Source organism: Argopecten irradians, chromosome 7 (genome assembly GCF_041381155.1).
Source record: "Argopecten irradians isolate NY chromosome 7, Ai_NY, whole genome shotgun sequence".
In the NCBI taxonomy this organism is placed as follows: domain Eukaryota; kingdom Metazoa; phylum Mollusca; class Bivalvia; order Pectinida; family Pectinidae; genus Argopecten; species Argopecten irradians.
In genome coordinates this window covers 2,615,553-2,631,200 of record NC_091140.1, presented here as the reverse complement: position 1 = coordinate 2,631,200, position 15,648 = coordinate 2,615,553, and the positions used below count along the sequence as shown (strand labels likewise).

At 34.0% G+C, this 15,648-nt stretch overlaps 1 protein-coding gene and 1 pseudogene across 1 annotated transcript; both read right to left on the bottom strand.

Moving 5' to 3' along the window:
• Positions 1 to 229: 229 nt before the first annotated feature.
• On the bottom strand, positions 230 to 3,030 carry LOC138326797 (baculoviral IAP repeat-containing protein 7-like). Its single transcript, XM_069272799.1, has 3 exons — positions 1,296 to 3,030; positions 973 to 1,099; positions 230 to 381 (listed from the first exon to the last, which is right to left on the bottom strand). Exons 1-3 carry the CDS (start codon positions 1,563 to 1,565, stop codon positions 230 to 232), a joined length of 549 nt encoding a protein of 182 aa, XP_069128900.1. The 5' UTR covers positions 1,566 to 3,030.
• Positions 3,031 to 9,719: 6,689 nt separating this feature from the next.
• On the bottom strand, positions 9,720 to 13,897 carry LOC138326728 (heat shock 70 kDa protein 12B-like; annotated as a pseudogene).
• Between the last annotated feature and the right edge of the window lie 1,751 nt (positions 13,898 to 15,648).

The window sequence follows — 15,648 nt, the reverse complement described above, 5'->3', positions numbered from 1 at the left end:
TCTTGTATCAATTTTATTATAAGATAATGTTGTTTTTTACACATTACATCATCACATAACAGTAACTTTTTCATCCTCATCATAATTGTCATTCACACAACGTTAAAAATCGTTATTTTTATTTTTAAAGCATTGTGGGTATGATAATAAAAGATTGCATTATATGTATAAAATGTTGATCTATTTAACCTTACTTATCTTGTATTATAATGAACAACATGAAATGACATCAATACAACATCCTACCTTCAAGCTTCAGAAGCTCATCTATACATTGTTTGATGACACGAGGCAAGTAGCCCATATTTAACACACTCTGGGCCGCATCACAAAGGAGTGGATTTTTCCTCTCTGCATCAGACGGGAACTGATCACGTCGTCCTACAAAAAAATCCAATAAAATGATTGAAAAACACACAACAATGGTAAGAACATTAATTATAAATCTTAACTATAAATGGGTATGCAAAGTCTTCATATACAAGTATAGCAAGAAATTTTATGGTTCGTTTTTGTTTTTCTTTCTTAAATGAATGACAGACAGTGTGTAAGTGTCTAGCATGATAGCAGGATAATCAGTCTCATGTATCATTTTGAATTTTTTTCTTTTATAGTTATTTTTTATTAAGGTTAAAGTAAGAAGTGTGGCACCAATCTTTTCTTTTTGTTGATAATATCTGATATTCAAGGCGAAAAAAATCCATTACTCTAGTAAATATAATCCATTGTTCATTGTTTATGTCACAAAGATCCAGCTATTCGCACTAAAATCAAAGTTCTTTCATGATTTCTGCATCACAACAAGTTGAAACGACAAGCATGTAGAGGTTACCTAAACATGTAAAGGGGGAACTTCCACACATCATAGTATGTCTTTGTTTATATAATCTAAAGGCATAGCTAAGATACTATTGAAATTCAGTTATTTTGTGAGAATTTCACAAGAAAGAAAATGCTTTTGATAGTACATACCTGAGGTTTGTGATGTAGCCACATTATTCTGCGTATTTGTGTTATCTGTTTCTGACTGAGCATAACCTGTACCTGGAGCTGCTGCATTGTTCCCATGTCGTTCATTATTTTCCCTTAATGCTTCTTGCTGCAATGGCAGGAATGTACAAAATAACATTTGTATCAATTATAAACAAAAAATGTGCAATAAACTTTTGTATTACATGTGTATCATTTTTAGGCATTTTTTTTGTTTACTTTCTCACTCAATTTTTTATGATGAGCTTGAATTAGAGACAGAATCAATATATTGCATTGATTCTATAATAAGGCACACTACTCACCAACTCGGCATTACGAACAGCTTCTTGGACAAGATTAACAAAGGCTCGACCTTTCTTATCAAGGACGTAAGAACAATTTGGTGACCACCTTGCATGTTCTACCCAAGGATCATCATCTTTGTCCCAATTTCTCAACCCAATTCCACACACATAGCATCTAACACTGTCTCCGTTCACTAAAAAATGTATCCAACATTGAAAATATATATGGCTAATGCTAAAATTGTTTTCATACAAATGTAGAACTTTAACTATCTCCGTTTGTCTCATTTAACCTAAATAGCAGGGCAGCTTACAGGTGACAATTAGAGCCGAGATAGTAACACAAAGTATTAAATGGAACATAAAGTAAATGAGTTATCTCCCCCTTTGACAATTAATCATGACATTTAATTAACACAATGATTCACATACTTATTAAATAGGACAGCATATTTAATTTTAATCATGGTTTTCATCATCAAAAATTATACTAATTAATCAGTTTAACTCAAAGACTGGCGCGACACTATACTGATATGGTTACATTCGCGTACATGTTGTATTTTAGAAATAACGCCCTAATATTAAGACCTAGAATAAAAACCAGGTCAGGTGCCATTCAACACATCTTAAATGAAATCTTTAGTCCTCCCAGTTAAGGATGTACTCCTCTGAGAAGTCAAAATTTTCTTGTATTAAACTTTTTTTCTCATATAGATTTTTGGTAAGAGGAGTTAATACCATGAAAGAAAATGAAAGAAAAAACATTTGTCTGTGTGCTCGTTTTTGAGCTACTGTCACTCAAAGATACCTAGTTGACAAAATATTGGATTTTATGGGAATTTTGCCGTTTTGACCATATACACAAGATATTAAAGCCATAATTTCTGAATGAGGTGTTTGATATATATTTATGTTTGTAGAATTTATTTTCCAGTAATCTTCTTTTAAAATATACCAGTTTTGATAAAAAAGACCAATATTTTTTCTAATAATAACAAGATATGCTACCCCTAACCCTTAATTTTGAGCTACAAAATGCACCATTTTCAGCCATTTTTGCCAAATCTAACCCTTTATAAAAAAAGTTCTGGTATTAAACTTTTGTTAATATTTTGCATATCAATAGGAAAAGCGTTGTTCTTTCAGAATCAGGCAGCAAAATGGGGGGTCCGTGGGCTTACTTTTTTGCCCCACTTGAATATTTGTTATTTTTCAGTATTTTAGAGTAAATATTAAAAGTGCTCAAATTACCATTAAATGTAAAAATAAAGTGAAAAAAGTGAATAATTTCATACATTAATGCTCAATATTTTAATTATCACGAACCAAGTAAAGATTTACAGCAAAAATTAGCTCAATACAGCTAAAAATGCTGGTGCAGTGATGATTTAAGTAAAAAAATTTCAGTAAAAAATGGTAAAACTGTGGCTCTACTTGAAGCGAAAAAAGACACAATTTCAAAATGGCCGCCAAATGGGCCATTTCTTAAAATCCCCGTATAAAAAAATCTGCTAAAGTTAGAACTGTAATTTTTTGACAAAATTTGCAACTGGCAACTTGCTACAGATTTTGATAAATTGTATTTGAAAATCTCATAACTTCTTTGATCTTTGTCGAAACGAGACTTCAACGGGACTGAAACCTCACAAGAATACACCCTTAATGGAGGTTCAGGAACATTACATGTTCATGTACTGGTACATGTAGAAGGGGAATCACCGGAATTTACTCAATTTAGCATGTATGACATTCAGAATATTATGTGGCTATAAACGAATATTATGTGGCGTTGGATCCATGTGTATTTTAACATTGATCAACATTTATCAAATGGAATGTCTTAAAGTTCAAATTTATCACTGCATATCATAACAAACTCACACAATGTAGATGAATGCAATATCAATAAAAGTACGTTACATTTACTGCAAGCTTCCCGCATGAACTGTTTGGCGGAATCCTCCCAGATGGCCGGTATGGTGATGATCCAATGGATATCGTCCTCATCAATCCGATACATCTCTTGTTGATGACAGACATGAGGTGATCCCTTCATGTAGCCTATAGACAGAGATATCACCAACATGGCCGACAGCTTCTTCCCAGTCTCATCAACTATCATTGTCTCTCTGGTCAGGCCCTTAAGACAATAATGGTATACTGTCACATTTCTAGCACATATATATTTTGATTAGTCAGCAAGCATTATACATACCTGCGAAAAAATGTCTTCGTTAAATTGCATCGATTTGCCACCATGCGTTGTTTCTCTTTGAACCATATGATATAACACTATATTATTAATTATTTTTAATATGTTTAAAGTACTTATTTCAGCAACCGGAGAAAAAATATCGACTATTTTCATAATTCATAACCTGCAGGTTTAGTGATATTCATACCTACCTGGCAATTCCATGTGATATAAATTTATGTCGGTTTTCGAGTTTTCAAATATTCATTGACTTAAACCTGGTTCCTAAATGACTTTTATTTCAATCTCAGTTCTCACGGGAAATCGCAACATGCCATACCGTTTTCAGAATTGTTTCGATCTTTTGCCAAGAACTTTCTGGAATACTTATCCGTTTAACCTACCCAGAATGTTGGTGAAGAGACATCTGAATACGTCTGATAATAGTTGTAGTTTTCGTACAGTCTGTCATCATTCTTCTGGAATCTTCAATAAGCTGGCTTATATTCATTTTCAGCCTCGTATCCCAAAAGGCTAAGAATTTCCTTGTCCGGATCGAAGCAGCAGGACAAGTTGGAGTCCCACATTCTCGAGGATCAACACTTCCTGAATTCCATTCGTTGATTCAATTGTATCTTAAGGGGAGTCTTTTTGGATAGTCGTCACGGAAAGAGAAAGAATAAACCGGAATATTGGTTGTTCCGAAAGTTCAATTGCCGCTACACAAGAAGGACCGGTCCTTTACACAGGGGATTCTAATTGTTGCCATTGTCTGCAATTGAAATTTTAAAACAAAATTCCCAACTTTTTTCCCTTATGGAAAAATGTAAAAAAGCCAGTGCTATTAAGCATACCTTAGGGTTGACGGTTGTAAAACCAAAACACAATTGCCGACACTATCAGGATATTTAAATGATTCTTATGTTCATATATTTTTTGAAATCTGTTCGTTGACCTATAGAAATTTTTTTCTTTACGTTATTCTGCTTCAAATTTATTTACATTTGCATAAAAGTATATGCCGCTTTTTGAAGAGCTAAATCCAATTCCATCCCCCCAATGTGGCAAATTTCATTAAATAATTTAAAATTTATATAATTTAATTGGAATGCCCCACTTAAGTCACTTGTGTTGTTTAAACGTTCCAAACCAGTGGTGAATGCACTTTTAACTGTCCGCTTCTCCGCATAAAAGGAGTCTCGGACGACTGGTTTGCTTAATCGTAGTATAATAGTGATCGGGAGGGGTGTGCTTGATATGTGTCTTTTCCGCAGTACTTTAATTTTCTCAATAATGAAATAGCACTATTAAAAAAGGTGTAAAAGGTTCCAAAAAACACAACAACACAGTATAGTAACAAGGAGGCCCCCCCCCCGCCCCCCCCCCCCCCTCACCCAAAAGGGCAAGTGTTCCAAAATACCAACATACACAAATATAGAGTACTCCTCTCACAACTCACGTGTCGCCCAGATGGCTACCTTCCTAACTCGACCCTGACTGTTAGTAATTAAGGTGAATAAAGCCTATTACCAAACACAAACCAAGTCGTCATGTAAAGGACCGATTTCTGATATTTTACTTTTAAAATACATCTCTGCAATACACAAACGTATGATTTAATGGATAAATACTTGCTTTTGCGATGCAACACTGGACATAATGCATTCATATGTAAATAACAATCTTTCATATTCACTAACCAAAAATTCAAACATAAGATGAATCAACAAGACAATACCGAGGGATACATTAATACTTACATTCACATCCTCCTCCGAGACCGTTACAACTAACTCACTCAGTAATGCGCGAACCAACACCCGAAGCGAATACGCATCCTCTAAGCTATTCTGTTAATAACAGTACAACTTTAGTAACTACAGTTTAAAGATATTTCCTTTTACGTGTGAACAATAATTTAAAATCTCTAACCAAAATGATAAACGGTGCATGCAGTAAGTTGTATCAGTCTGTCGGGATAAAGAATTACTTTTTACCTGTGCCTGGATAGAGAACAACTTATATAGTGTAACGCCGTATGTACATAAATGAAACTGATACATCCAAATTCCAGAGTATTCGCTCTATGGACAGTAGCATCTAAATGCAAACAATCCATATTACTTTATTTGCGCGATAATACAAATTTTCGAGCAGTTTTCGCTAGAAAGACAGCGAAATGCGATTTCAAAATATTTCGCGCATCAGTAATAGAAAATCTTAATTACATATACTTTAAAGTTAGTCTAACTTATATCAAAAAAAAAAAGAAAAGTTTATACTTTATACAACTATTCATAACTATCCATAATTTAACAATAGGAATCGATATGGTTACAAGAGTAAACTCAAACTTAAACGACGTCATATTCCGTTATATTCACAAACCAACATACAGTACCACATCACTAGACTGGAAGTGGCTATGTCACCAACAATTCACAGAAATTGGATAATACAACATTGACAAATGCTTTTCGTCTTACAAGTGTATGAAGTACTGGGCATGAATATTACTATATACAGTAAAACCATTAACATATCCGTATTACAGTATATTTCCATTCGAACATTATTTCCAAAAAAAAAATCATCAGATCATAAGATTGAAAATCTCTTGAACAGTGAATCTTCTTGAAATTTGAGAATGCGACACAATTATTGGTCTTAACTAAACTCCTATAAGAAAATAAATAGCGAGCCACAAATGAATTAGTAGTATATCATAAAAGAGAACCTTAATACTGCTATTTACGCTTAATATACCAAGTAGCATTTTTCATTGGCATATAAAATTATCTCGAATAATGTAAAAAATTGACGTCATCGTTTGTAGTTGCCTTTTTTGCTAAGAATGGCTGAAAAAACGGCGTAATGATTATTAGTTGGAATAAGAGTCTTCAACGGAACTCGAAAAAAGACAGGGTAAGATTGAAACTGTAACTTGAATAGATTTTTATATGGATCTTTAACACAAAAAAATCAAAGTGTAAACAATCTCCATTATAAAACCGCCATTTGGTTTATTTGTAATTCAGTGTTATGGTTTATGTTCAGTTATAGCTAGCTCTATATAAAAACATCTATTCGAGAGTATATCTTTAAAAATGTGATGGTACGACCTCGAGCTCTAACCTGACATCAATTTGATAAATGTGTTTGCGCGGCACTGTATTTTTGTAAGACGGTGCTATAATTAAGTCTAATTACATAAGTTCGTTAGACTGTGTCACATTTTTTATAATTGCCGAACTCTTGTCCATTTTATAGTGTCATCTCACAGAAATCGTACCGCCAAAGACACCGTGCAGCACACCCGCATCTGTTTCCGAAATAAGATGCTTTTCGACTAAAAAACTGAAAGTGTTTCATAACCAAAGAAAAATAAAAAAAAATATCAGAAAAAATAACAATGCTGGTTTTTTTTTACTTAAATTATATAACATTCATATATTAAAAATAGGTTCAAATTATTCAAAGGAGGCATCTACAGAGAAGAATTGATTGTACGAAAGTAAGCGGCTTGTGTGCTAGTTGTTATTATAATGCTTTGTCTTTATTTTTCTTTGGTCAGGCAAGCACTTGTTGTAGTTGGAAAGCATCTAATGTCGGAAACATTTGAAAAGAATACAACACAAGTAAATGACTTTCTTATATTCTTATTCATTCAAATTAACAATATACTCAATTGTACAAAGATATCAATAGATGTTAATGTTATGAATATATGGACAATAGAACACTATTAAAATAATGACTTAAACGGCTGCTCTTGTTCTTCAATATCAAAAGGTACAAACATTGTACTATATCATTTTTTTTTAATTGGAGATTAAAACATGCTGCCTCTGATATACTGTAAAGAGCAAATTATTCGCAGCGTGAAAATTTTCGCTCAATTTGATTTTGTTAAATACCCGCGAAAAAATTTCTACCCGCAAAAATATCAAGAAGTACATTTTTTGACATATGAAAAAACATATCGCGAAAATTATTTCACCGCAACCAGCTCAGCGAAAATATACACGCGCGAAAATGTCCACGTGTGTACAATATCTATAACGAGACACGTGCAACATTTGTCAGTTACGTCCCCCTTTCGCTGAAAAAGATGACGCTCTATACGTTTTCGGTCCCAGTGCAGTTTCCGGTTTCACTAAAATGGTGTAAACACGACTGTAAACTGTGCTCGGTATATGTCGACTACTATACTGAACACATTTGTATACGTACAATTTTTGCCATGCTTATTATTTTTGCGATCTTTATGCTGCCATTCATCTTCTTAATTATGGTTTTTAATTTCATATTTATTCGTACGATTTCAATAAAGAAATCAACTTTATTAATAAAAAAAAAACCACATACATTGTTGACAAATGATAAAAATATTCTCCGATGAAAACACAACATTGTTTGGAATGCATTATCATTGAATATTTTAAACAAGAGCAGTCGCGATAAATGCTACATCAAACAATAATATAAGACAATCTAATGAATAAATTTCTTTTACAGCTACTCGCATACTAAGAATTACATTTATTAATATTCAATATTTTAATACGGAGGTTTCTTCAAATATTTCGGGGTTGGTAACACTGATTTGCTTTTTCAAACTCTGTGCAGATTTGTATGTTGTTAATCAAGTGGTGGAGAGGAGAAGTGCTGCTTTACCATTTTGTAAAATTGGAAAATGTTTCAAACAAAGAACAATTATGACATTTTTTATAAAATGTGATTGACATTGTATGCAAAATGTCTCCTTCATATCATTTATCTAATCATTATTGTTGGTTAACAGTACCCGGTCTGTCAAGGCATAAAGCATAGTCAGGGGGATCAACTCCTAATAATCTACTCACTAGGTGGCGTTAACACCATCTATTGCTTTCACTCTACCTACTCGATCAATATGGCATTATACCAACCTTGTGAAACCAAATTCTTATTCTATTTTAACATGTTGGTATAAATTCACCCGACAAATGTCCATAATCACATGCACATATGATGTCATATAAAATATGTATAGATAGGATATGTTGAAATAGTATAACACATAGAGCCTATTCCATAGAGATAAAATACTGAATTGACATGTCTGTCTATGCATTCATATGCATAAGCAATGTCAATAATATCATTTTATCGACAAGTGTTTTTTGTTGTTTTTTTTTTTCCTTTTTTACAAGATTATATATCAAAACAACACAGGTTATACTAGGAGCACAAAATATCGTACGATATAACATGAAATCCAACTACTGTAAAATGAAAGAGAGAAATGAACACAGTATATGTATAAATTCTTTCAATATATATGATATGAACACTTTGAGGATTTTTTTTTAAAAGGGAGGTATGAAAGAGATCATTTACACTTCACATTGCAATAAATATGATTTGCATAATTATATATAAAAATAACGTTGGATATAACTTTCAGATTTATAGTACATGAATTGGATTTTCCATTTTAAACCGTTAAAATGTTAATCAACTTTTGCATAAGCACATTTACATCACACGGCATTAAAAATGCCATAGCCACACCTTAGAGATGTTCGTTAGACCATAAAAGATAATTGATTTTACTCTACTATAAAACATGAAATATTCTTGGGAACATTCTTTCGTGGGTTTAAGATTCCAAATCATTCCACGAGTAGAAATATCCCTGGTTCGCCGATTGAACAATTATAATAATAATAATATACGAATCTTGATTCGTTGTTTATATATTCGTGTTTCCTTAACAACCACGAAAAAACAAAGAACATTTCTACACAGCAAAAAAATTTCCTGTACATGGTATCCTGTCTTTGACAGGTTAACACTTTTATAATACTAAACCTTTTTTGAAAATTCAAAATTCTTTTGAGCAGGAGCATCCTAATTTAACTTTATATAGTGCACATGTACTGATTACATCATCATTACGTACGATGACGTCATCGAAAAGTAGGTTGGACACTTCAAACACATTCTTTCACTGAAAGTTATCAACTTCCTGAACAAATTGCAAAATAACAAAATCGTGACTTTCTCATGAATTCCAATACAAGTATTATGATAAATATTTAGCCATGTTGTTTAAATATATTTTTGTACAACGCAGATCATTACCTTTCTTATAGTATAAACATCAAATTTTCTTCTTCTATTGAAAGACTTTTTATAAAGTGTCAAACTCGGAACATGTATTTGGGACACTCTGTATATGAGACAAACATTGATTACAGTTGAGAGTAAAGTTTTCAAAGACAGTCAAATGTTGCCTTGTGAAGGGTCCCAGTTGTCAATATCTTCTGCCTCAATGATCACTTCTGTAGCTCCAAAATGAAAACGTCCAAGCACTTTTCTTGGTAATCCTGGTTTGAATTCCGGAAGCGGAAGCTGGAGAGTTCCAAGATGTCGTACATCCGGGATCCGTAATGTATTTCGGATCCCTTTCTTGAGATATGTATATGTGGGATCGCCATATCATTTTGATCATCGGAAATTGGTCGATGCGTGGAAGTGATGCATTCATTGCATTTTATTTCAGTTCCTTTATGAATAAACGGCTGAAAGACTCCTCGACAATATTCTTCTTCATCATGTTCCACTTTCAACTCCTCTGGGTCGATTTCGGAATTGAATTTCGGCCAGGTTTCGTAGCCGTATGTATATCTCGCAACTCTGGACGCAATCGCCATTGGTTTGTGACCAAATATCACAGCACCTTTCAAAACCGCAAGTACGCCATCTTTTGGATTTAAAATTTTAATACGCCGAGAAGTTGTCGTGAATGGCTCTGTCAACCAGTTCGCAGTCTGAGAGAAACCTCCTACCATCATAATCATGTTGATCCTTCCTGTTTTTTTTCAACATGTTACCCGGACATGATTGACAATTTCCTGTATCGGTGCCTCAAAAAAACCTTTCATAACTTCGGCATCTATCTTCAATCTCCCCTTAGTCCAAGCGACCTTTTCTGAGTATTTGGAGTTGCTCAACGCTTGTTCAAAAGAAACGTTTGAGTTTTCTTCGACGGATTCCTTGAATGTCGTGTGGAGTTTCAAAAAAATCACTTTCCCAGTTGTATTTACTCCAATTGTTCGTTTTTTCATTTCCCAATCCCTACAAAAATTCAACGAAGTCCGTCATACAATTCTTTTTGAAATTTTCTATCGCTTTTTCTCCAAAGACGTTGCCCAGAAATGTGAAGAACTCCCTGTCAACAGCCGTTCCTCCCCAAGGACCCCCCTGAGGGTTCGTGTATCTCCCTCAGACTGTCATTCATCTGCCGTTCGTGTACTGTAATATCAGCTGTTCCCCCTGTTTAATGATAATATATTTGTGTTGAAATAACAACAACAGTTCATCGTTTATTTTACAACATAAAATTATTGATTTTTTTGTTTTTGCCTTGCCAATGTCAATGATGTCGATAATCTCCAATGGTATAAGTATACATTTATTGTATACTTTTTCTCCTGATACTCCGGCTTTCCTCCGCCATCTAAAATCTGGCACGTTCTTAAATGACCCCTGGCTTGTAATAGGACGTTAAACTAATTCAACAGAACCAAAAATTGCATAACTTTCCTATCTACATGAACCATTATACCTGGTATTATTCTTTTCATTTTCATTTGTGATAAAGTTCAGAAGTCTCTTATGCCCGTGTTGATAGAGTGGCCTAGGCGTCCTACGTTCTACCATAACACTTAACCTCTGATAACGTCTCGATAGTTTACTTATGCACTGACCGTTGACCGGTGATTTTCTCTCTCAATATCCAAGCTTAGCAAAAGCAACAATAATCTTAAATGTTAATTGAAAGGATATGAATTAAAAGCATGATGTGAGCGCCATGGTATATAGCAGCAAACAGCAGGTCGAAAAGAGGACAGCCAGAAAAATGATTATAGACGCTTAATGGTTATTTTAGAGACGGATTCTAGAATACCTACCGCCGAGGTCTAGTATCATACATTTCTCGCCGAGCTTTGAGCGTCGCAATTCTTTCCTCTTCAGACCAATACTTTGAGGTATGTGCTCATCATCCAATACCACTCCTTGTCTCTTCGTACTGTTATCTGCAGGAGTCTCCTCATCGGCCAGAACTACTTTCACCAAATGACAGTAGAGTGACGCAGCTTCCGGTTCGAGAGCAAAGGACAGTTGGTCAGATTTAATTCCATACTGTGAGAAGAAGATGTTTTATTTGACTATAAACGTTCAACTTCATTGTCCCTTTAACACAGAGCTGATATAAATATTCACTGCCATCGGTTATTATTGGAGTCTACCAGGTTAGTTAAACACTCTATTATCCTCAACAAATGTTAATTATTGGTTAATTAATCTCATGTGTTTAACACTATCAACATATATCAAATGGAATGTTTAAGTTAATAATCACTGCATATCATAACAAACTACACAATGTAGATGAATGCAATATCAATAAAGTACGTACATTTACTGCAGCTTCCCGCATGAACTGTTTGGCGGAATCCTCCCAGATGGCCGGTATGGTGATGATCCAATGGATATCGTCCTCATCAATCCCGATACATCTCCTGTTGATGAGAGACATGAGGTGATCCTTCATGTAGCCTATAGACAGAGATATCACCAACATGGCCGACAGCTTCTTCCCAGTCTCATCAACTATCATTGTCTCTCTGGTCAGGCCCTTAAGACAATAATGGTATACTGTCACATTTCTAGCATATATATTTTGATTAGTCAGCAAGCAATACATACCTGCGAAAAAATGTCTTCGTTACATTCATCGATTTGCCACCATGCGATGTTTCTCTTTGAACCCCTATGATATAACACTATATTTTTAATCTTTTAATATGTTTAAAAGTACATATTTTCAGCCACCGGGAAAAATATCGACTATTCATAATTCATAACCTGCAGGTTTAGTGATATTCATACCTACCTGGCAATTCCATGTGAAATAAATTTATGTACGTTTTTCGAGTTTTCAAATATTCATTGACTAAAACCTGTGTTCTAATGCTTTTATTCAACTCAGTTCTCACGGGAAATCGCAACATGCCATACCGTTTCAGAATTGTTTCGATCTTTTGCCAAGAACTTTCTGGAATACATATCCGTTTAACCTACCCCAGAATGTTGGTGAAGAGACATCTTGAATCGTCTGAAGTAGTAGTAGTTTTCGTACATTCTGTCATCATCTTCGGAATCTTCAATAAGCTGGCTATATTCATTTTCAGCCTCGTATCCAAAGGCTAAGAATTTCTTGTCCGGATCGAGCAGCAGACAAGTTGGAGTCTTCTCGGAGACAACACTTCCTGAATTCCATTGTTGATTCAATTGTATCTTAAGGGGGTCTTTTTGATAGTCGTCACGGAAAGAGAAAGCATAACCGGAATAGGTTGTTCCGAAGTCAATTGCCGCTACCACAAGACGGTCCTTACACGGGGATTCTTGTGCCATTGTCTGCATTGATTAACACAACATCATATGGAAAATGTAAAAAGCCAGTGCTCTCAAGCATACCATAGGGTTACGGTTGTAAAACAAAACACAAATGAGACATATAGGATATTAAATGATTCTTAAGTTCATATATTTTTTTGAAACAGTCGAAGCCTATATAAATTCTTTCCTTTATACTGCTTCAAATTATTTACATTTGCATTAAAGTATGCGCATTTTGAAGAGCTAAATCCAATTCATCAATGTGGAAATTTCATTAAATAATTTAAACTTATATAATTAATTGACTGCCCCACTTAAGGCCTTGTGTTTAAACGTTCAACCCAGTGGTGAATGCACTTTTAACTGTCCGCTTCTCCGCATAAAAGGAGTCGGACGACTGGTTTGCTAATCGTTAGTATAATGTGATCGGGTGGGGTGTGCTTCATATGTGTCCTCCGCGACATGTTTCAATGAAATAGCACTATAAAAAAGGGCAAAGGTTCCAAAGACACAACACAAATATAGTTACAGCCCCCAAAAAAAAAGGGCAAAGGTTCCAAAACCACAACACAAATATAGTACAGCCTCCCAAAACTCACGGCGCCCAATGGCGACCTTCCTACTCGACCCTGACTGTTAGTAAGAGGGGAATAAAGCCTAACACCAAACACAACCAAGTCGTCAAGTAAAGGACAGATTTTGATATTTTCTATAAATCATCTCTGCAATACCAACGTATGATAGGATCTTACTTGCTTTTGAAGCAAACAGACATATGCATTCATATGTAAAACTATCTTTCCAATTCACCACCAAAATTCAAAATTAGATGAAACAACAAGGCAATATCGAGGATACATTATACTTACATTCACACGCCTACTGTCCGTTACAAATACTCACTCAGTAATCATTCACACCAGTAAATACGCCTCCTCTAGATATTGTTATCAGTACAACTTTGAACTACAGTTTTGATATTTCTTTTCGTGAACAAATATAAAACTATCCTAAAGATAACGTGCATGCAGTAAGTGTATCAGTGTCGGGATAAAGAATACTTATTACCTGTGCTTGATAAAGAAACTTTATAATTATCGCGTATGTACAAATGAAACTGTACACCAAATTCCGAGTAGTGCTCTATGACAGTAGCACTAAATGCAAACAATCCAAATTACTTTATTTGCGCGATATAAAATTTTCGAGCAGTTTCGCTAGAAAGCGCGAAAGCGATTTCAAATATTTCGCGAACAGAATAGAATATCAATACATATCTTTAAAGTTTGTAACATATAACAAAAAAATAAAACCAGAAAAGTTTAATTTATACAACTTCTATTGCCATGTTAACAATAGGATCGGGTACAAGTGAACTCAAACTTAAAAATGTCATTTCCGTTAAAATTCACAAACAACATAGTACACATCACTAGATGGAAGTGGCTATGTCACCCAATTCACAGAATTGTATACAAGTTGCAAAGCTTTTCGTCTTACAAGTTATGAATTCTGGGCATAATATACTATAACAGTAAACAAACTTTCGTATTCGATTTACATTCATCATTAATTCCCAAAAAAATCATCCTCGAATAAAGTTTGAATTCTTGAAAGTGAATCTTCTTGAAATTTTGAAAGCGACACAATTATTGGCCAAACTAAACTACTATAACATAAAAATGCGCCACAAAAGAATTTGTGTTATTATAAAAGAGAACTTATACTGCTATTTCGCTAATAACAAGCATTTTCATTGGCATAAAAATTATCTCATAATGTAAAAAATGACGTCATCGTTTGTGCCGTTGGCTATGACTGGCTGAAAAACGGCGTAATGATTTTATTGGAATAAGAGTCTTCAACGGAATTCGGAAAAGACAGGGTAAGATTGAACTGTAACTTGAATAGATTTTTATATGGATCTTTAACACAAAAATCAAAGTGTTAACCCATTATAAACCGCCACTTGGTTTATTTGGAATTCAGTGTTGGTTTTGTGTTATAGCTAGCTCTATATAAAACATCTATTCGAGTAATCTTTAAATGTGATGGACGACCTCGAGCTCTCCTGACATCAATTTGATAAATGTGTTGCGCGGCACTGTATTTTGTAAGACGGTGCTATAATTAAGTCTAATTACATAAGTCGTTAGACTGTGTTACATTTTTCATCATTGCCGAACTCTTGTTCATTTTATAGTGTCATCTCACAGAATCGTACCGCCAAAGACACCGTGCAGCACACCGCATCTGTTTCCAAAATAAGATGCTTTTCGACTAAAACTGAAAGTTTTCCATAACCAAAGAAAAATAAAAAATAAAAATTAAAAAAAAATCAGAAAAATAACAATGCTGTTTTTTTTACTTAAGTATAAAATTCATTTATTTAAATATTCAAATTATTCAAAGGAGGCATCTACAGAGAAGAATTGATTGTACGAAAGTAGCGGCTTGTGTGCTAGTTGTTATTATAATGTTTTGTCTATATTTTCTTTGGTCAGGAAACACTTGTTGTAGTTGGAAAGCATCTATTTTCGGAAACATTTGAAAAGAATACAACACAAGTAAATGACTTTCTTATTATTCTTATTCATTCAAATTAACAATATACTCAATTGTACAAAGATATCAATAGATGTTAATGTTATGAATATATGGTCAATATAGCACTATTAGATAATGACTTAAACAGCTGCTCTTGTTCTTCAATATCAAAAG